General features: G+C 40.5%; 1 protein-coding gene across 1 annotated transcript; it reads right to left on the reverse strand.

The window, feature by feature from the left end:
* Nucleotides 1–1,014: 1,014 nt before the first annotated feature.
* MYLK3 (myosin light chain kinase 3) lies at nt 1,015–19,851 on the reverse strand. Its single transcript, XM_008938302.1, has 14 exons — nt 19,339–19,851; nt 15,892–15,982; nt 14,452–14,583; nt 14,157–14,352; nt 10,725–11,299; nt 9,341–9,446; nt 8,129–8,222; nt 7,679–7,788; nt 7,022–7,163; nt 6,044–6,114; nt 5,229–5,357; nt 4,117–4,269; nt 2,139–2,271; nt 1,015–1,086 (listed from the first exon to the last, which is right to left on the reverse strand). Exons 1-14 carry the CDS (start codon nt 19,849–19,851, stop codon nt 1,015–1,017), a joined length of 2,517 nt encoding a protein of 838 aa, XP_008936550.1.
* Nucleotides 19,852–20,879: the final 1,028 nt, after the last annotated feature.

Consider the following 20,879-nt stretch of genomic DNA (forward strand, 5'->3'; position numbering starts at 1 on the left):
TGGAAAAACAGTTTTCCTGCCACTGGTCAGCAATAAAACCCATTTTGCATATCATACGATATCAACTTCTCAGATTTCATTAAAATAGTCAAAGAGGAGAAAAAAACATCAAACTAAAATTTATAAAATTAAGGGCTGCAGTCACAACCAACGAAAAGCCCTTAGAAGTTTTAAATACATATAAAACAATGGCTAGAAATTCCTTCTCTGGACGATATAAGATCTTTTTGCATAGACCCAACTGTCATTAGGCAATTCTTATTTGTGGCAGTTTCACACATCTCCTTCCAAGAGTTCAATTATTTCAGCTCAATTCAACTCACTGTAACGAAAAGCAGCGATGCACTGACTCAAGTTGCTTCAAAGCAGGATTCTGCACACCTCCTAACTATGCAGTGGCTGTTTTTTTAAAGGAGGGAGTAGAATAAAAAAACCCAACAAACCAAAACCATTCAACCCCGAGCTGATGAAGTGGATCATTATGTTTTGGGGGGGGGGGTGTTAATAATTACTCTTTCTGAGAAGATAACAAAAGAAAAGGATATCTGATATCTTTTGATCTAAGTAACAAACACCCAAGAGAGAAAATGTGCCACTGTTGTGGCAGTGCTCTAAAATGGATGGCATGCACCAGTCATGGAGAAAATCAGTAGAGATCCCACCCTTGGTGTGAGAAACCAGGAAACTGACACTGTTTTCTGGTGTAAAGACATCAGCAATACTCTGCAGAATCAAAGCCTTCAGCAAGAAGTCAGCCCCAATAACAGCCATGTTTTTCCATCACTATGTACAACAACTGAAAACATGTAAAAACAAAGAAAGTAGCTTCTGCTTTTAGAAATTACTTTCCTCAAGGCACTTCTGGAACCTTAGCACTAACACACATAGTATCTCAGGAGGACAGACCTAAACCTTTGTGGTATAAAATGAAGGGATACAAATTACTCAAGATCCTGAGTCCTTTTTCCATGGCTTCACGTCTGTCTCCTAGAGTGGCAGATGCTTCATACAAACTTACACAAGCTTGACAGCCACACTCTGGAATCTCTTGAGCCTGTTAGCAGCAGCCACTACATAAAAATGTTTCTGTGAACAAAACAGAACAATCCTGGAGTGAGTGCAACTGAGATGAAGGACCTTTTTACCTCTAGTGACCCACATCTTGTGTGGCTTGCAGTGCAGAACAGCTCTCTACTGGGGAACCACGGACAACTGCAGAACAGAATGCTGGTGCTTCACAGTTCACTGCAGCTCCCACTTCTGCAGCATTATTACAAATTCTACAGTGATACATCTAGAGATTATGTATTTTTTAACATGCAAGTGCAGAAGTCTGCAACCAAATAACTGGAATGTATAAGTGGAAAAAGTGTAAGTTTCTGGTTTAACTCCTTAGCAAGGAATTACAGCTCTTCACTGACAAATAAAAAGGAAATGGTTCTCACTGAGTTTTCATCACATTTCCACAGGCTTCTTTGTAACAAGATCACTTTGTTCACCTTTCAAGATTATCTATAATCCAAGACACTCCACTAGAAATTCTTATCTACAACTTCTTCCCATAAAATTTAGTTCTGAAGGGACATGGGGTTATCAGAAAGGTCCCAGAGAGTTCTCTGGATGGGTTTAAGCCTCCTTGTTTCTTCTCTCCCTCCCTTCTACTCTCCACAAGGGGACTCACAAAACTGCCTTCCATTATATCCCTACTCCATAGTGGCAACAAAGTAATGCACCTGTTGTCCATGGAGAAATCTTTCCAATATAAAGAGAAAGAATGTTTAATATAAGCGCTAAGTAGCACCTGAAGTTTCTGAACTTGCAAAGGGAAAAAAAAAAGTAAAGCTTTTGAGCAGCAATCAAAAGTAGTAAAAATTTAAACTAAATTTGCTAAAAATGGAAGCAATATCATTCTGTAGGAGAAAAAAAAAAAACAAAACTACCAACCAACCAAAAAAAACCAAACCCACAAAACAAAACACCACACTAATTTACAACTGAAAATAGACTTCCCCAACTCAGATCTACAAGGAAGCCTGTGGGCAAAAGTGAGCCAACATACAAGAAAAGAGGGAACTGCTCTGCCTGTGCTGAGCTGATTTTCCCTCTGGAAGTAGATTTGCCAGATTTTGTCTATTTACCTTCCATTTTCTGTGAGCCATGTAACTCTGCAGCAACAACTGGGACTTCAGGCGAAGCTTGGACTTCTTGGCTTTAGCAGGTAGATTGCTTAACCACTCATGCTTCAGGCACTGCGTCGCACTCATCCGGCAGCTGTGGGACAGGACAGGTGCCACGTAAATCCAGCAGCCCTCGTTGCCCTTTCCTCTGTGTCCTGTGCTTATCAGTATGACTGATACAAAGACTGCCTTAAATGAACTGCCACGGTGAGTGGAGTTGCCTCCCAAGCTGCTGTTCATCCCAGTGCATAGGATCCTAATGACATCCTGAACTCTCCAGTGTAAGGGCTGAGTGGTGTGAAGAACTGCTGGTGGGTCTGCAGTGGGTTGGCTGAGCTGTGGTTAAGTACTGTATTTACCTTCTCAGGGTTTGGTTTGGGGTGTGGTGGGTTTTTTTCTTTGAAGAAGCAGCTGTACAGGTTCGTTAATTTATCACTTTTGTTATGTGAATGCAGGAGTTTGCTATGAGAAACAGTGCATACAGAAAAATACTTGTCTGTCTGCCCTGATAGTGCAGGTTTATTCTGTGCCTCACATTTAAAAAGCACAATTGGCTATTCACCCTAAACATGGGTCACACCGAACATATATCCTGATATTCAACAATGGGAACAAATGTGAAAGCCTATCAAAAAAGCTTTAAGAAATATATGACAATAGAGGAAAACCTGGAGAGGTGTTGAGGAAAAAAGATTAATTTGCCTTTTTTTCAAAAGAAAAACCTTTGCCTAACTCCTGAGCTTTGTCTGAGCTGTCACTGAGAAAATGATGAAAAGAAGATTCCTGCCTGCTTGCACACGATTTCAGCAGTCAGAGGAGGTAGGCACAGACCTTGCACAAGGCCAGACCGACTGTCCCAGCATAGCAAAGGTGCCCAGTCTGCAGGAGAGCAGTTTGTCCATATACCTTGTGAACTCCTTGGCCAACTAGTCATTACTCTTTTCATTTCACTGCCACCACACATTTTTATCATAGCTGTTTCATTCACAGCTTCTAACCAGACTTTGCATAGTGTCCCTCTGGAGTTCCTATTCCCATTGCACAGAAAAATGGAAGACTCTGAAACAAAGTTTACAGCCTCATAGCAAATCATCACCACCATCTGAGAAAAAAGCCTTGTTTTCTCCTGCTGGCAATATGCAAAAGTTCAGTTTATTGTTAGCTTTTCATATGACTTATTGTTCAAAAGGTATTTAGTACTAGAACTGTCTGTCTGATTTAGGTAATGATCTGCAAGTTGTTAATATTCTAAGTACTCCTTTGAATTCCTCTCATACACAATCTGTTTTATGGTATGCATCATTCCTTGATTATTTTGTACCACTGCTCCGTGAGAGAACAATTTCTCTGCTCACTCACCCAACCTCACGTGAAGCCATAGTCTACATCAATATCATCCTCATTCTCTCCTCTTGTTTCATATGTGCAATCGCTTTTTATTTCAGTAGAGCCAAGACTGAGAAGCAATATGCAGAGTCAAGTCCCGAATGCTTCTGAGTATCTGGCAACTGCATGCAGGCCATTTTAGAAGAGAACAACACACATTTTCACAGCTGCAGCTTCTATTTATCCTTCATGGCAATCAAGACATTTTTGCAGTTTGTGTCAGGGCTTGTGAGGATCCAAAGTAACAACAGAAATAGCTTTTGCTCAGAAAAGGATTACTAAAGAGATTCCTACATAGCAAATCCTTCCAGATTTCCTGAGTTCTGCCTGTATTGATGCTACTTGCGAAAAGCAACTTTCTTCAGTTGAGGGAAACAGACATTTTCCTTTCAAATAGAGGCCTTTGAATCACTGAGAAACTGCCCAGCAAGCACAGATATAGTATAGAAATATATAATATACTACCTTATCTCTGGTAGCAATCCAAACAGTAGGTTAGGAGGAACACAATGTCATTAGGTGCTACTGTCATCACACTCGGACAAAGAGGTACCTTTTCTCCTTCACAAGTAGTCTGGAAATAAAGTCTTTAGCTTCCTCTGATAGTTGCTCAAATGCTTCTGCATCAAAATCCCAGCTGCAATTGACTACATAATTCATTGTCTCTGCATCAGTTTCTCCCAGGAATGGGGACAGGCCACTAAGTCTTTTTAAAAAAAAGGGAGAGAGATGAGTAGTTATTACATGCAAGGTGCATTTTTGCTTCTATAAATCCTCTGCTAACAATTCTTGTTAGCCATGGGGGGGTGTTCCACTTCTCAATCCCGGCCAAGATAAACCAACAGTTTGGGGCAATAAAGCACAGGAATGTTAGTGCTGCTCTCTAGGGGTTCACTCAGCTGTCTCAGGGAGCACTGTTAACAGATCCCCAAGGAAGTTAATTCAGAGGTACCTACGTGGGTGCTTTCCCAGCTAGGAAGGCTAGGGGGACTCAAGAGCTTTCCTAAACCAAGGCCTATATCCATATTTGGCTCAAAATCAACAGAATTCTGAACAACAGCATAGTGTCTAAGACCAGATTTATTGCTTCAGTCCTTTATTATTTAGTTCACTTGGGCTTTGACTAGTACACAAACTTAAACCAGAAAGGTATCCATAGCTTTCACAGAAAGCATCAGTGAAAGATTCTGGGATACAAAGCTTATCAGAAGGCAGAGACTTTGGACAGACAAGCCATCCGTGGCCGCCATCCAGACTGAGCTAAAACTTTTCTGATATGTGTCATGTGACATTTTTTCAGACCTGCAGCCTAACACCCAACATTATTTTTTCTGTGCAGACACACACCAAGTCCAAGCTGCTAAAATGATCAGACTGCAAATCTGAAAATTAATTCAAGTCCTCAAGAATGCAATGAAAATTAAAATTCTGAAAATGCTGTGGGCAACTTTTCTGAGTAGAAAAAGAGTTGATCCGTTGATTGTTTGTTCTTTAGAGACCGTACACACATCAAGGTGCCTTAGCATTAAAGGTTGAGGTTTTCAAAAGAATGAATTAGGAAGAGACACAGCCAGGTGGGCTCAGTGGCTGGTGCCTTACTCCTCACTGGTGTGCTCTTGCAGAGCCACTGGTGCCATCACCACGGCCTCTCATGGGGTTACTCACAACATATATGTGATGACGCCTACACTCCACATGTCCGTTGGGTAGGAAACAAAGTCATAGTTCACCACTTCAGGAGCCAGGAACTCTGGAGTTCCAAAATTAACCTTCAATTTCTCACGAGGTTTGTACCTTTACCATAAAGAGAGAGAGAGATGAGTGCTGAGAGCAGGCTGGGGAACACCTCACATTTGTAAAAATCAAGGCATGGCTTTCTGCTGTGTGAGCACGGCAGTGCGAGCGTGGCAGGCTCCCCAGGCAACCAGGACAGCATTAAAGTCTTTAAAGAATAAATTGGTGAGTGTTGCTGCGACTTCGGGTTGGACAGAGTGTTAGGCCTTCTCATCCAGGCCATGATTTTCTCAAGAAAGTTTGGACAAGATGATGGTCCCTTCCAACCTAGTATTCTATCATTCTATGATTTAGGTGAACATACCACCAGAGCTTAGCAGATAACTTCCACAACTAGAACCTGTACAATAAAACCAGCAGTCAAGAAGTCTCTGAGAGACTTTATGGAGCCCCTAGAGTAAAAGGTCTACATGTGGAATAATTTTGAGGTAATTAGAACAGCAGTATAGCCTTATCCAACAGAAATGTAATTTGGAAAAGTCATTAGATAATTAATGCACAGAGCAGAAAACTCATGCCTGCAGCAGCATACTGTTTAGCTCACTCACATAGCAGAATTCTTTCACAGCCACCAAAATGCATTAAAAAAATCCCACAAGATCTACCAAAAAAACATGTCAGAGATTTTTGGGTTTGGTATGGGTTTTTTTTTAGTTTTTAATAAAGTCATAACTGAACTCTCTTACCTCCTTGCTAATCCAAAATCAATAATTTTAATCTGGTTTCCTGTGTGACTTACACATAGTATGTTTTCAGGCTATAAAAAGAGAAAAGGGTTGAATGTATGACTGTTTGAGACACATCTGGCAAAAGAATATCAAAATCTCAGGGATTTTAATGACAATTTTTAGTATAATACTTTTCCTTGTATCCTATCAAGTGAGGAGGATTTGACTGGCACGCCGAGTTAGTGAAGGGTTTTGTTTTGGACCTCCCATGAAGGACTAACTTCTATGCCTGTAAAACAATATTCCTATGTTTTACCATTGATGACAAACAGATTTTTGAAATGGAAAGGCTCCCCCGTGTAAAATGGTAGAGACAGTCTGATGGCTGAGGCTTACCCAAGGGGATTTACTCAAGTATAAAAGCAACTCCATAACAACCCACAAGAAACATGTCAAATGCATCCTTTGGTTTGCCCACATTCCAATGAGAATATTTTTCAAGGTAGCGATGGGGGGGGGGACATACACAATGGCATCCAAATTTATTACAACTGCAGAACCACCTATGAGGCAACCCAGTCTTTGCCATTTGTGTAAGGCACTGTATAAACATGCGTAAAAAAAAAAACAGTTTGTATTTCTGTTCAAAAAGATCAGGTTTTAAGGTGCAGTTAGGAAAACATGGTCATTTTACTGCATTTCTTTCCATTGATGACAAAAGGGCATTGTTTAATTACACACAGAATGAAAAGCTTCTGATTTAAGAGAGGTGAAAGCACAGAATCCTGTTCATTTCACTATTCTAAGCAAGCTATCAAACAGACATTGAAAAAAACAAGCAATGAATCTCTAGAGTTCCATTCATTGTGGCTGCTTAATTAAGTCTATTCCTTTATGACATAAGCCCATGAAAAGAGAAATTAGTCTTGTAATTAGGGACTCCATGGTGGTCCAAACCACAACATTGCTAAAGAGCACAGAGTATGAACTACTGACCTTCAGATCTAAATGGAGAATATAATGCTGGTGCAAGTAGTGGACTCCTTCACAAATCTGTTTGGTAAATAGGATTGCATCCAGCTCAGTTAGATTGTAGTTTTCATCGGTGATCCGGTCAAATAATTCACCACCATCAAGACTAAAATTTTGACATAGAAAAGTGTTTAAAAACTTAAATTCCTCATTAGCTCTATTTATTTCCAAGTTGTGAACTTAGGCTCTCTAACTTAGCACAAGAGGAAACAGCCTCATGTTGCACTAGGGGAGGTTTAGGTTGGATGTAAGGAAAACAATATTCGCAGAAAGGGTTGTCACGGCCTGGAACAGGCCGCCCAGGGCAGTGGTGGAGACACCATCCCTGGAGGGATTTAAAGTTGTTTATATGTGGTGCTGAGGGACATGGCTTAGCAGTGACCAGGCAGTGATTGGTTAACATTTGGGCTCAATCTTAAAGGTCTCTTCCATCCAAAATGATTCTGTAATTTTAGCAAGGGTCTTAACAACACATCAAATATAAAATACATCACTAGTCTCAACTACTTCAACAGACTTACTTCTGAGTGTGAAATTATGTATCAACCTAAATTCCCCATTTCCTTTAGTGAGCTGAGGAAACCCAAACACATGACAAATCCTGAGATCATTTAAACTTACTATTCCATGATCAAAGTGATATTATTTTTGGCTTCAAAAGCATCATAAAGCTGGATCAGATTCACATGATTTAATTGGTTCATGACATTAATTTCATTTTTTACTTCTTCCTGGAAAAGTAACAAAAGAACAAAAAATGAGCAAAATATGCCCCTTAAATTTCTATATATTGAAATACAGTTATTTGTAAAACTCAATAACAGGGTTTTACATTAAAATAACAGAATAACATCCTTCTCACATGGACAGAAGGTTTAATCACAAACACGGGATATGACAAACAGTCATATAACATCTAAGATGCTACTTGGTAAAACAGATTTTACAGTATTTGATACTACTCAACATCAAGCTGTCTCTTATGGGCTGATTCAGGGAAGTGCTGTCAGGACGCTTGCAATAAGGCCAGGTTTAGCCCGTGCTCACTTGGGTTCTCAGCAACATAGTTACCTTCTCTTTTGCTCCTTTCACTTTTATGATTTTGGCTGCCAGGTTGAGACCCGTTGATATTTCCGTGCACTTGTGAACTTGCCCAAAACGCCCCCTGTCGATACCAAGGGAAAGATGGGAAACCAGCTTAACACAGCTCACCGCGGAAACTTCTCCGACGGCTATTCTTAGCCATAATTAAAAATAGCACAGTACAAAGCGAACAGAATCAGGTGGCCAGCAGCATGAATCTCTTCTTTCTCTCAGCTTGTGAAGGATTAGTTTTATCTTTCCAGCCAGCTGTTCAATGCTTACATTAAAACATTATGCCCCCTTCGTATCGCCACATTTCACTGCGGTCCGGTGACCTGATGATACTGATTCTCAGTTCTGTAACCGTACCCACTGGCTGTCCTTCAGTGATGCGCTAGTGGATATATTAACAAGGATATTTCTGTCCTGATCTCATAACTTTTTAAATGACTGCAAGACCAGTAACTGTAGCCACTCCACAGACTGCATTTCTTGCGTGTTGTAAATTCTCCCCCATGTCACCCAGATTAATGCCCCTCGGGATGATTTCTAAACACTGTCTCCTCTGCTATTGCATCCCACTGCTTACACTGATTAAGCCATATTTGTACTTGGATCAACCTGTATATCAAACCACCTTGTCAGATAAGTAAGGATAAAGAATACAAAGGCTGAAGCAGCTGCGGACTTCCTAAGAGTGAAAACTAAAAGTAAGGTCAAAATAATTATAACTTCTCCCTTAGTTTTCTTTAATGTGCAGTTCAGCACAGAAAAAAAAAAAAGATTTTGAAAGCTGCCTGACCTAATGGGCTTGGCTGACTTAAGGTGTTCTGAATTTGCCTTCCTGAAGGGTACAGGTTTTTCTCATGACACCAGCTGTGGCCAGGATTATTGTAACAAATGCAAAAAACAGTCAGCCAAGATTACAGTCAGGCATCTGACAATGGAATTGGGGCAGAAACCAGTCATCTAAGGGACATCGCCCCTACACACACTCAAATCAACAGGACATTGATATAAGGAACCCAACAACGCTGACAGCCTAGCAGGTTTCAAGGATGAACCTGCTCACTCACATGCCTCACCCACATACACAGCTTGGGGCCATCTGAGGAAGACCGCTCTAACTCTCCAGCTAACTGTGTTTCTCCATGCTTCAGCTACCAACAGCAGTACAGCATCAGGGACAGCGACACTTACCCCCCCAGTACTTCGTGATGACACACCGAGTAGCATGTTGTCAACTCTGTTTGCTTGACGCTCACTATCCGATGTTCAAAAGGAGCTGGAGGAGAAGGGCTGTCATCTACAGAGAAGACAAGGCGGTCATCGAGATGTTCCTGCACACACCACTGCGCTCAGTTTCACCCTCTTCACACCAGTGGTTTCAATCCGCAGGACACATACATAACCCTTCTGTATTTGCTAAGTGTAACAAGATGCCTCAACTGCCTTCCATGCTCCCAGTATCCACAGCTCCATAGGACCATATTCTCGTGGTTCCCCCACGTTTGGCATCACTGTTCCTTGAAGGAATGAACCTTCAGAATGCTTCTGGGGCTCTAACAGAGAAGCACCAGGAGCAAACACAGGCTCCTGGACAAGCCCCGCTCTGACTGCTGCCGTTAAGTTGCTAGTTAACCAGAACTTCAGTGTCAAGTGAACTGCTCTCTCTCCTATCTTTTCTCTTTGCCGTGTGTTCCTCTACCATGCCATCTTTTTTCTTCTACTGGAATTCAGACAAGAACTGAAGTATCTGGGTAACATTAGGCACATGATTCTTTCACTGTTTTTAAAGTGACATGCAAGTAAAATAACTATTGCATTTGCAGCTACCCATAAGAAGGGAGGTACTGAAAATATCTAACACTTCTCTCTACTTCAGGTGAGGAACTTCTACTGCTAACACCCTTTTAGAGATGAGGAATAAAGGCCCAGAACTGATAATAGGATCCCTTCTCCTGAATCTCAACCCTGTTTTGTTTTCCTTTGTTCATTTGTTTGCTTTTTAAAACACAGTAAACCCACTGGACAACACCTATATAAGATGAACATCCTAGTTTATGCATTAACAGCAGAGGTCACCTGAAAAGAAAAATTCTGAAAGTTTGAAAAAACTTACTTATCTTCTTTTAATCATTACATGGCAGCTAGAAAGACCAGAACAAATACACAGCACTGATATGCAGCAACAGTTCTCAGTAAAACCAGTCCATAGCTGCTAAAGCATACCTGCTTTGCATACTCTATCTTAAGGAATAAGTCCTTAATCTAAAACAAATTGGAGGGTTTTGTAAAAATGACTCGTCCTTCTGACCACACATATACTTCACTCAATTTTATTTTAAAGTAACTTTTTTCCTCAAAACACACTTTAAAAGGAGAATTACTATTGAAAGAATTTGTACAAATGTTAACTCACTTGTCATTTACATGGTCAAATACAGCCACAGCAAAATGCTCTTGAACTGTCTAAGACACAGGCGGTCTACTGAGCACCACTCCAGCCACTACTGTACATTTCACACAAGTAGCACAAGATCCTCAACATCAAAGCTCCCAAGAGTAACTATAAGCAACTTACCAATGATCATTTCATCCCATGTGGGAAGCTCTTTGCTAGCTTCTAATGACTTAGTCTTCTCTGGTGCCACTCCTGTACACTGTTGAGCATCGGTTCCATTTCCCCCTGAAGATGCAGACTCAGATTCACTCCTCTCAGAGCTGGTACGTGTCAGGGATTCTTCTGATTTTGCCATTTCTTGATGGATTTTTACTCCTACCTCCACATCTTTTGTAGGCTCCTTTGCAGAGATATTCTTTTGTGAGGTTATGGGCTTGCATTTCAGTTCTGATTTCTCTTCAGCCTTTTTACCTGTTTTGGAATTGCTCAGTAATGGCTGTTGCTTCCCTGTTTGAGGTACAAGTTCATTTTGCTTATTGTCCCCTTTAACTTCTTGATTTAGCTCTGGGCTGATGTTTTTAGGATGCTGTTGAAGTTTTAATTTGGGAGGCAGCTGTTCAACTCCCTCCTTGTCTGCTGGTGTGGAGGATGGGGATTTTACTTTGGGACTTTTACATTTGTGATCATTCAAGTTTCCTTCCTTGGTCATCTCAATCTTCTCTTTTACTTCAGTCATATGTATATTGATAGACATCCTGCAGAGCAAACAGTTGACATTTTATGCAGATGATTAGCCTTGCTGCTTTAACTTTGTGGGGGGAAGAAAAATCTACAGACTTCCAAACCCACAGATTTCTATCGTATTAAAGAAATCTAACTCTACCAATTGTCTAAGGAAATATTCACAGCAATAAGGGAAAAGCATAAAAAACCATGCTGGTGCTCCTTCTGTGTCCTCTTCTGTATATATGCCTGCCTTCTGCTGAACACAGAACATCTAACACTGCAAAGTGTTAATCCCACATTTGAAGGCTTACTTGCTTTTGCAACTACTACAATAAAATACCACTATCTGGGCAGAGATTGCCTTCACAAATTACAGGCTGATCTACCTAAATGGCTGACTGCTCTTATGGCTCTACAAATCCAAAGGTTTGTATCCGCCCCAGTCCTGTTCCAGCTGGCTGACTCGCACGCTCAGACATCCATGTTTGTGTCTTCTGATGGGACAGCACTCTTGCCACAGCTTTTTGTTAAAGATGTGATTTCTATAAACTCTTTCATTATTTTCCTTAACATTGTAGCTACTAGAAAAGTTTAATAACTTTCTTTCCTCTTGTGTTGCCTAAAAAGTATACTGTTTAAAACCAATTCTCTATGCTCCTAAAATCCAAAGACATAGACATGATAATTTTTGAGTCAACTCTTCCTGTTTCAACTGTCATGAGCACAAAGTCTGACTTCAGTGAGGCTGAACTGAAACTTGTGAAGCTACAAAGTAGGTTTTATACATCAGCAAATACAGAAAATTTCTGATGTTGAGGAAAGAATGTACCTAATTTTCACAAAAGTTACTGCCTTTTGGTGGAGTGACCTTATTACAAAAGATGTTACAAAAAAAGTTTGTTTTAGCACAACAAGAGTCTGAGGTTTCTGGTTTTCAGCACTACTAACACCCTTGTGTTGTGCTATGAATCCAAGCTGCATTGGATCAAGCTACCAGAGCAGCTGAACACAGCTCTGAGTAAACACTTCCACTGCTATCCAGACAAGCCTGAACTCAGCAGGACCCTTGGGCATTTCTCCAAGCAGGGGAACAAAATGTTCTCTCAATGCTTCTGTGCGGTCTTAGACACTTCACTAAGAGTTGCATTCATTTTAAGAGAGGCATTTACCACCCTCATGTGACTTCACACACAAAAGCATTACAGGAACCCCAGTCAGGAAAGCTGCAACTTCCCCTGGGGTTTGCCCTAAGTTCCACCTTCCAGTTATCTCACATCCTTCCTCCTCACCAAACCACAGACTCTGGGGCTCAGACAACCCCCTGCCCAAACAAATCAGCTGTTTCAGAAGCTGCTGCCTATCTCCAAGTTCACCAGCTGGCACATCATGGTCAACCAGTACGGACTTCCAAGGTGTAACAGTTCCTCCACTTCAGAAACACCTTGAGCCATCCTCAAAGCACAGTACAGGCAGAGCCTCCAAGGCAGCATTCTGGCAGGCAGCTGGGATGGACCTGCTCCAGCCTACAGTTCATCAGCCAGAGACTACAAGCCACAGGGAAAATACAGGGAGGTCTCTCTGGTTTTAGTGTTATTACAGCAGCCAGTTTGGAGGTAGCAGTGTCTATAAACAACACAAAGTTGTTCCTGAATGTTTGAAAAGAGATCACAATAGTGAAAGCTTCTTTCTCCTGCCACATCCTCACACTCAGCCTCTTAGGATAAAAACATCCAGTGTGCCAGTCTTTGCAATGAGCCCTTTCCCTCCTGAAGCTTGATTGCTGACAGCAAGACAACTTTTGTTTTACTCATTTATTCTTTATTCACTTTTTTTTTTTTTTTTTTTTTTTTTTAAAGAGTCCTGTAATCACAGTAGACACTCATAGCACGGGAAATTTAAATATCCATCATATACTCAAAAGTACCACTACAAATTCAAAGTTTTCAGATTAAAGTACACAAACAAAAGTAATGTCATGTTGTTGTCTGGGCTTCAGACACCCACTTGTATACACACACAATGAGGAAACTCCACACACAAAGTAACATGTGTGTGTGTATGTACATGTCAGTGTGTCTATAGATGTCATCCATAGATATATATATATATATATACACATATGTAAACAAATTTATAGTCACAGTCCAGACAGGGAAAGCATGGCAGATAAAATTTGCCACAGAATTCCCACGTGTTGGGGTTTGAGTGGTAGAGCTTTTTTTGGCTGTGGGTTTTTTTCTGGTGATTTTTTTTTTTAATTGTGTGTGGGTTTTTAATTTAAATAAATAAAAGGCATTAAAATCAAATTGTAAATAAATAATTCAAAAGGAAATTGATTATGAAAGGCATACTACAAACACCTACAGGAGGAAAAGGTTAGGCTAATGGAGACTAACACATTAAAATCTAGTCATATCTTTAGGTGACCAAGGCATAAAAAACCCCCACAAAATCACCTAAGGACAACAAATGAAACAAATTGTTTGGTTTTGTCATGTACTAGTAAATATCTCAAATTTCTTTCACCCCCATGGTTATAGAAACAGAGGAATTGGGATTAAGTAGTTTATAAATGTCCAGCTACTTGAGGTATACTTGGACGATCACCTTTCTCCCTAAGCCCTGATCATACTAAAAAAGTCTCCCATACATCTAGCCCTCCAACTCCTTGCCTTCACAGAAATTTACACAGGGCCCTTGCTGCTGAAGAGTTTTTTGCTTTAACCATGTGGAAGGTCTCACCACACTTATCCTAGCATGGCTGTTCTTCCCCTGAATCATGCCTCAGCAGGAGCTGCCTCCTTTAATGACCTGGCTTTCCTCTTTCTCCTTCTGACACATGAAATGGTTTCAGATCAGACAAAAAGCTACCAACAAGGCCGTTACCTGGTATGTGTCACTTCACACCCTGTGTCAGATATGGCTTGGGATGTGGAAGGCACGGCTTCCCAGGATGCCACTCTTGACGATGGTGGTTTGTTTTCATTCTCTCCATGTTTCTGAACAAGCTGGCACTTATCTAGGTGTGGGGCTCTGTCCATATCGTGTGCTTTAGCAGGAACATTCTGGGTGCCTACATGATCTTGACTTAGGAAGGGAAGACCGTTGTGTTGATTCAAAGCTTTGACACCCATGTCCTTTTGCTGTTGACAGCTCTTAGAACTGTGTGTTTTGCCAGCACCTTCTACTACTTGCTGCTGTGCTGTCCTTTCTTTAGCTTGGGGCTTGGAGTCAGCTTTGTGGGCTGCAGTGCTAGAAGTGTTCAACTTCTCATAATCTTCCTTTTCATCCAGCTTTTTCCCACTTTCTGTCTCTGAACAAAATAAGTCATTAATAAACTATCATTGGCAAAAGTGACAGCAAAACAGAGAAGGAATAAAGTAACCCACCATTCAAAATAACCTACACAGTTACATACACTTGAAAAGACAGCAAGAAAGCACACAAAATGTTTTAAATCCTTATACCAGCAAGTTCAAGACAGCCATTATTAATGTTCATGGCTTAATCAGAGGTTTAACTGCTCTGCTGGCTTCCCAGCAGTGTTACAGATTTGAACTTGGATTTCCATAAAGCAAATGAAAAACTGCAAGGCTTAAGCTCACTGCATCTAGAATCTGAAATCACTCTGTGGGCAAATATATGTAGTTCAGGCACTGCAGACCCATCCAGGCCACTCCTGAACCTGATACACCCCCAATGATCAGAGGGTCAGAGACACACTGAGTAAGACTTCAAGGGACCCAGAGGCCTGAGACAGTGCAGCATCTACTGCATTTTCCACAAAAGGACAAGAAGGTTCTTCAGCAGCTCCTCATGACAACAGCCATGAATATTAACAGTGGAAGTTTCTTAGTTTCTAATCCTTCTTTCAGGATTCAGCATGCCCAGGTCACTGGCAATCCAGATTAGTTCACAACACCATGTAGGTTCCGAGTCAGAATTGTGATCATCCGCTTTGTTTCTGTCACTTCCTAAATGATGAAGCTAAAAAGGGAATCACCCATAAGTACAAGAAGGATTCACTGACAATCTGTGAAGACAACAGTGTGACAGGGCCTGCTCAACATCACGTTCACCCCTATTGCAACTCCACAGGCATTATAATAACAGATGAAACAGGGCAATGCCCTGACAGATGCATCCTAAATAGGAATCTAGCCCTGACATGGCAATGAAACTTGCTGATCAAAAAAAAGATATGCCCTATGTCAACATACCCCTTCTTCAGAGAGAGGGAGGAGGGAAGGCTGTTTCAGATGTATTAAGGGAAAAGAATTTATTAGATTTGCAATGTGATATTGCCACTACCTTTGTGGTATCTCTGAACAAATACAACTCTCCTACTTCTGCTCACTAATTGCAAAACGGAAAAAAAACATGCAGCCAAATAAAGGTGCTGCTTCTAGTTTCTTGATCTTCTGGAGTTTAGGGTTTGATCTGGGGGACAGATCGTCCTGCAGAGGTGAGAACAACTCTTATTTCCCCAGTACCGGTGGACAAAGCTACTCAGTTACATTTGAATAATTCAGGTAGTGGGAAATAGCAGGCTATTAATTTCCAGTTTGTCTGCTGCCCATTCTGGAATCAAAGCTTATAGCATGGCTGGAGTGATACATACCTTCCAGAGGCTTCTTGTTTTCAGTTTGGGTTCCTCTATTACTAAGCACATGCTTAGGTTTTGCACCGCTCTCCTCAGGCTTATCTTTGGCCTAAAAATGACAGGGGAACACAAAAATAACGGTTAAGGTCAAGACTATTCATTTCCCAACAGGTTCCTCCACCTATACAGGTATTCAGAGTCTGTAAAATGGACACTAACACCTTTGATCTTCTGAATTTTTGGTTACTGTTGTGTTTATTCCCTTCTTCCAATCTCCCTGCTTTTGCAGACAGGCATACTTCTATAAGAAGATGACACAGAATAATACATTAGATCACTGCTTTCCAAAATTTGGACTGTCAGATTTTGCCTCCTGCAGTCTTTACTCATATTGACCATGACTTGTGAAACATAATAGAGATACCAGAAAAAAAAATACTGTAATTTCTGTTGCTTTTTGGCTGGTGCCTTAAAGATAAGCAATGCATCTGAATTTATTAGTAATATATTTGTCTCAAGGCATCTAAAGATTCATTACTTGAACTATAATAGAAATGATATCAAAAAAGAGCTATTTTTTTAGTAATTCTCATGTATGTACTTGAGATTACACTTATCACCTTTGGCACGGTTAAAAAACAGACTCGTATTTTAGAAGCTGATTTTTCTTTTTAAGCAAATTTCTTCATCCCATCAAGAAAGCACAGAGCAGGGGTATTTTGTAATAGCATCACTAAACACACAGCAATACATCTGAAATCAAACTATAGCCAAACAACTAATATTTAGCAAAAAACACTACACAAAAATAGGAAAAAGGATAACATATTTCTTGGTTGGCATGTAGTTAAAATCTCATGATAAGCAGCCTCCTCCCCTTACCTGAACAAGCAAATAAGCAACATTTAAAATATTTCTGCAGATAGCTGATTACAAGACTGCTGCAAATCATCCCCTTCATCCATTAGTAAAAACAGTTAAGGATTTCATGTTCCAACCATGGATTCCATGACAGAGCCACTCCACCTCCCCCTTCCCAAAAACCAAAACACCCAAAGAGTAAAAGTAGTAAAAGAAATCATTACCATTTTCATTACAGCTCTAAGCAAACCTGCAACAATGACCAGGGGGAACATGATTCTTGAAAAAGAAAGCCTTGGGTAAGTCACAGTTTTATGGTTTCCCTTCTGTTTGTTTTTTAAGCTAGAAGTTAAAAGGTCTGGATGCTATGCAGCTCAATTCATACCGTTTTATTAATTTGACCCCAACTCCACAAAACTTCCACAAGCATTCCCATGGCATCCCTGGAATGCCATCACAAACAGCTTCACCCAGCAATTAAAACATGACCCCCCACTCCCATCCCCATACTGAGTAACCTTGCACTAAGCCAGCTCCCTGATAAGCAGCACGCTCTTACAAAACAGCAAAGGTCACAAAACAGAAACAAGTAGGTAGCAAAATTCTTTTCATGTGCAACCGTGGAGCTCTGTGGATATGTCTATACTGCTATCACTAAACAGGCTGCAAAAAAAGAAAAAAGAGCAAAGGTAGCACATGGCTCTGCACAAGCTAATTTGTTTTTAAATTCACCCATGCTTTGCTCCACATTACCTCAGCTAGGTCACATACATACACTACCTCACTATTTCAAGACTAGTTCAAATATTACTCAGCAGCCCATGAACAAAGTACCGACATATCTTAAGGTCTTACACCAGATGTTATGCTCCAATTTCAAAACCTGTTCATGACTTGAAACAAAAAAAGGAGATCAGTGATGGTCATATTGCAAAACTAGCGTTAGTCATAAAACTCTCACTTGCCCAAAACACATTGCCTCCCCTACAACCGAGGCAGTGCTTAGAGCCTGGGACACAGACCTCCACCCCATCCCAGTCCACCAGGCCACTAACAGTAGGTCATTTCACCTCTCAGTCTCTACCCTCCTGTCCTTACAACCTGGATGAAGTTCTGACCTCCCTAATTTCCTCTTGTGCAAGCACTGATGAGGAGGCAGTGCAGAGTTGCCAGCTGACACCAAATCCTGACAGTATGCTAGCAATCCATGGGAAACATTCCTCCATTATTCCTCACATCACCTCTCTTTACTTACATCCCTCCTTATTGCTCCTTCACTTAGAAACTGAGAATTTGGAAACTGAATTAGCTGATCATCTTTACACTCATCTTCATCTGGCCATTGACATATTGTGCACTGCCAGTTCAGTTCCAGGTGTAAATCTTGCAAAGGGCTGTATCTGTCTCCAGGCATTTCACAGCGACTGCAGGCAGCAACTTGCAACATTGCAGCCTGAACCAAAATACATCAGCCTTTTCCACTTCTCCAAAAATCTGTAGAATTGAAATTGGCACTGCAAGTAAGCAGTTCAACAAGCTTCATCTCTACCTAGAATTAAGACTGATTACATACTCAATGTATGATTTATTGCTCTCAATACTGATGGAAACTCTTTAGAAATTCTTCTGACTCACTCACTTGTCAGCTTCTGGCACTATTAAATAAGACCAGACGAGCCCTCAGGAAAGCCTGAAAAAGTATGCTAGCATCTAGTGTGGCCCCGTCGTTATAATGAAAGAAATTCTTGGAATGAACAAACCTATTGTATCTCTTGCAATTTTCCACCCTCCTTTTCCACTGTGGGATACAAGCACACAGTGAAAACTGAAAAAAATCCATCTGCTAAAACTAATTCCAGATACCTGTAATGTTTTTAAAAACAAGGTTAATCAATTCCAAAAACATATCAACTATGTAATGGTCTTGCCTGTTCCTCCCTCACTGTCTTCAATAATTAAAAAATGCTTAGGAATTCATGTCTCAAAAATTGCAAACACAAGAATTGTTTGATTTGAAGAGTGAACAATTTGGATGAAGTCACAGTTTCATCACAAAGATGTAGCTAAAGACAACTCAAATATCTACAGATCACAAAGATGTAGCTGAAGACAACTCAAATATCTACAGACATATAAATCTGCTCAGTAACATGACCGTAAGTCAGCACCAGTTTTAGTAACTGGGACTGTGTTCAGTATTCATGTTCAATGAAGAAAAGAGAAGCTTCTTCCAAAAAAGATGCTTCCAGTGTGTTACTCATACTTTCCAATGGGGCCTCAATTCAGTCAATAACTTGAGTGACATTGCTGATCTTCAAGCACTGGTAGAAGCTGAATTTTCCTTCACAGAAGCAACTTACTCCTCATACTTGTCACAGGATTGCCTGGCATACTTTGGGAACCCCAGACATAAGACTGCAAGGCATGTTTTGATCCCTTGTCTCTGCCTTAAAAGCCTTGCAATTCAAAGGTCACAGCAGTAGCCTGTAACAGAAATACTCAAAGGAAAATGTCAATTACACGTTATACAAGAAATCAGCATGAGGGTTTAAAGCCTTGCTACCTCATTAAAAGAAATATGATTAATAGTAAACCAAAACCAACCTCAACAAGGATTTCCAGTAGACTCCCCTTCTTCCAGGGCACAATGCCTTTGAGAATAAAATCCACTACTTTGGAGTTTTTTAACACTTCTTCCACAAGTGTCATAACTTTATCCAGTGTTTCAACTCTTTTCTCTATCTTTGCCAGCCTCTCCTTATGCTTCAGAGAATCCAGCTGGGCAGCTTTCATCAATTTCAACACTTCTGAGCATATGCTCTGGATATCAGTCTGGTGAGTATTGTCCGATACCTTTAGGCCTTTTTTCATTGCATCTGTCTCATCAGGAGCTGCTGGGGATACTGTTAGTTTGTTAATACCTTTTTCTACATCATCAATGCCTTTGTTAATTCGCTGCAGTTTGCCTGTCAGATCTTCTTGAAAATGCAATATTTTGTCCATCTTTTCATTCAAGAGATTCAGCTTTTTGTCCATCATACTGAAACTGTTCACTTTTGTAGGCTGTAACTTTGTCAGGGCATTTCCCTCTGCAAGGTCCAAGCTACCCGCAGACATTCTGTCCAAACAGCAGGATGCCAGATAGATCAGGCTGACTTTTCACTAATCACAAATTAGAAAATGAGAATCTGAAAGTTCATCTTCTTGAGTTATTCCTACACCAGACAACCTCACTTATTGGAGTTGCTAGAGCATATCATGAGATAGCTACTGCACAAAAGTTTTATTTCTGTGTTATCTATTTCTTACTGTGTACTTTCAATGATGGAGGTAACTTGGCACCAGGCTGTATTTTCTTGGGCCTCCCTGACGTCACAAAACCATTTAAAATTCTTTCTTGAGTGGCTGTTGATAGGCAAGCATCTTAACAATTGCCAATGCCTGAGCAGACCTCTAGAAGGAGGAGGATTGTTTTTATGACCAGTTTTAATTTTGTGAAAATGAAAAGTACTTCCTAGAGCTTTTCCCTTCATTAAATAGGAAAAATATAAAAGTAAATTTGGTGGCCTTGTGCTAAGGCTTGGAAGAATTCAGCTTTGCAGCACAGATGCAGAGAACCCAGCATAAACACAGGGCGTGCTCTTGAGGTTGGCTAACACTTGAATTTAAAAATAGAGTACAACAACAAGGATCTGAAATACATATCTAGCAACAGCATGTCTTTGTCAACTGAAACTTCTAAAATTAAATCCTTCTCCAGGCTATAAAAGTGAATTGAGTCTCAAAAAAGTCTTTATGAAGGCACAGCAGAGTTAGTCCAACCACCAGCAACAAAATTATTAAATCATAAATCTTATGTAAAAGATGTTATTGACTTGCTTCCACTTCTGAATCACAGCACGTCTACTACAAAAATTACAGTCACAGAAAACAGTAAGATAGTTGGCTTTATACTTGCACTATACATAACCCCACTGTCACAGTTCTGAATGCTTTAGAAACATTAATGAATGTATCTTTACAATACAACACAGAACGAGAGTCAGCCTTCTTCTGCAGAGGATGAATTCAGCATCAAGAGATAAAGCAGTTTGTGCCATGCCAGACATGACAATGTATCAAATGGTTGCAGCTAGTTTTCCCAT

Source organism: Merops nubicus, unplaced genomic scaffold, assembly GCF_000691845.1.
Source record: "Merops nubicus isolate BGI_N331 unplaced genomic scaffold, ASM69184v1 scaffold9464, whole genome shotgun sequence".
Taxonomy (NCBI): Eukaryota; Metazoa; Chordata; class Aves; order Coraciiformes; family Meropidae; genus Merops; species Merops nubicus.

What these genes read in the sequence shown, in the direction of transcription:
- MYLK3 (XM_008938302.1), bottom strand. Translation starts at nt 19,851, where the DNA reads ATGTCTGCGGGTAGCTTGGACCTTGCAGAGGGAAATGCCCTGACAAAG. An exon ending in AAACAAGAAGCCTCTGGAAG is followed by an intron (nt 14,584 to 15,891) that starts GTATGTATCACT and finishes TATTTTGTTCAG; the next exon opens with AGACAGAAAGTGGGAAAAAG. An exon ending in GGCGTCATCACATATATGTT is followed by an intron (nt 4,270 to 5,228) that starts GTGAGTAACCCC and finishes TTTTTTAAAAAG; the next exon opens with ACTTAGTGGCCTGTCCCCAT.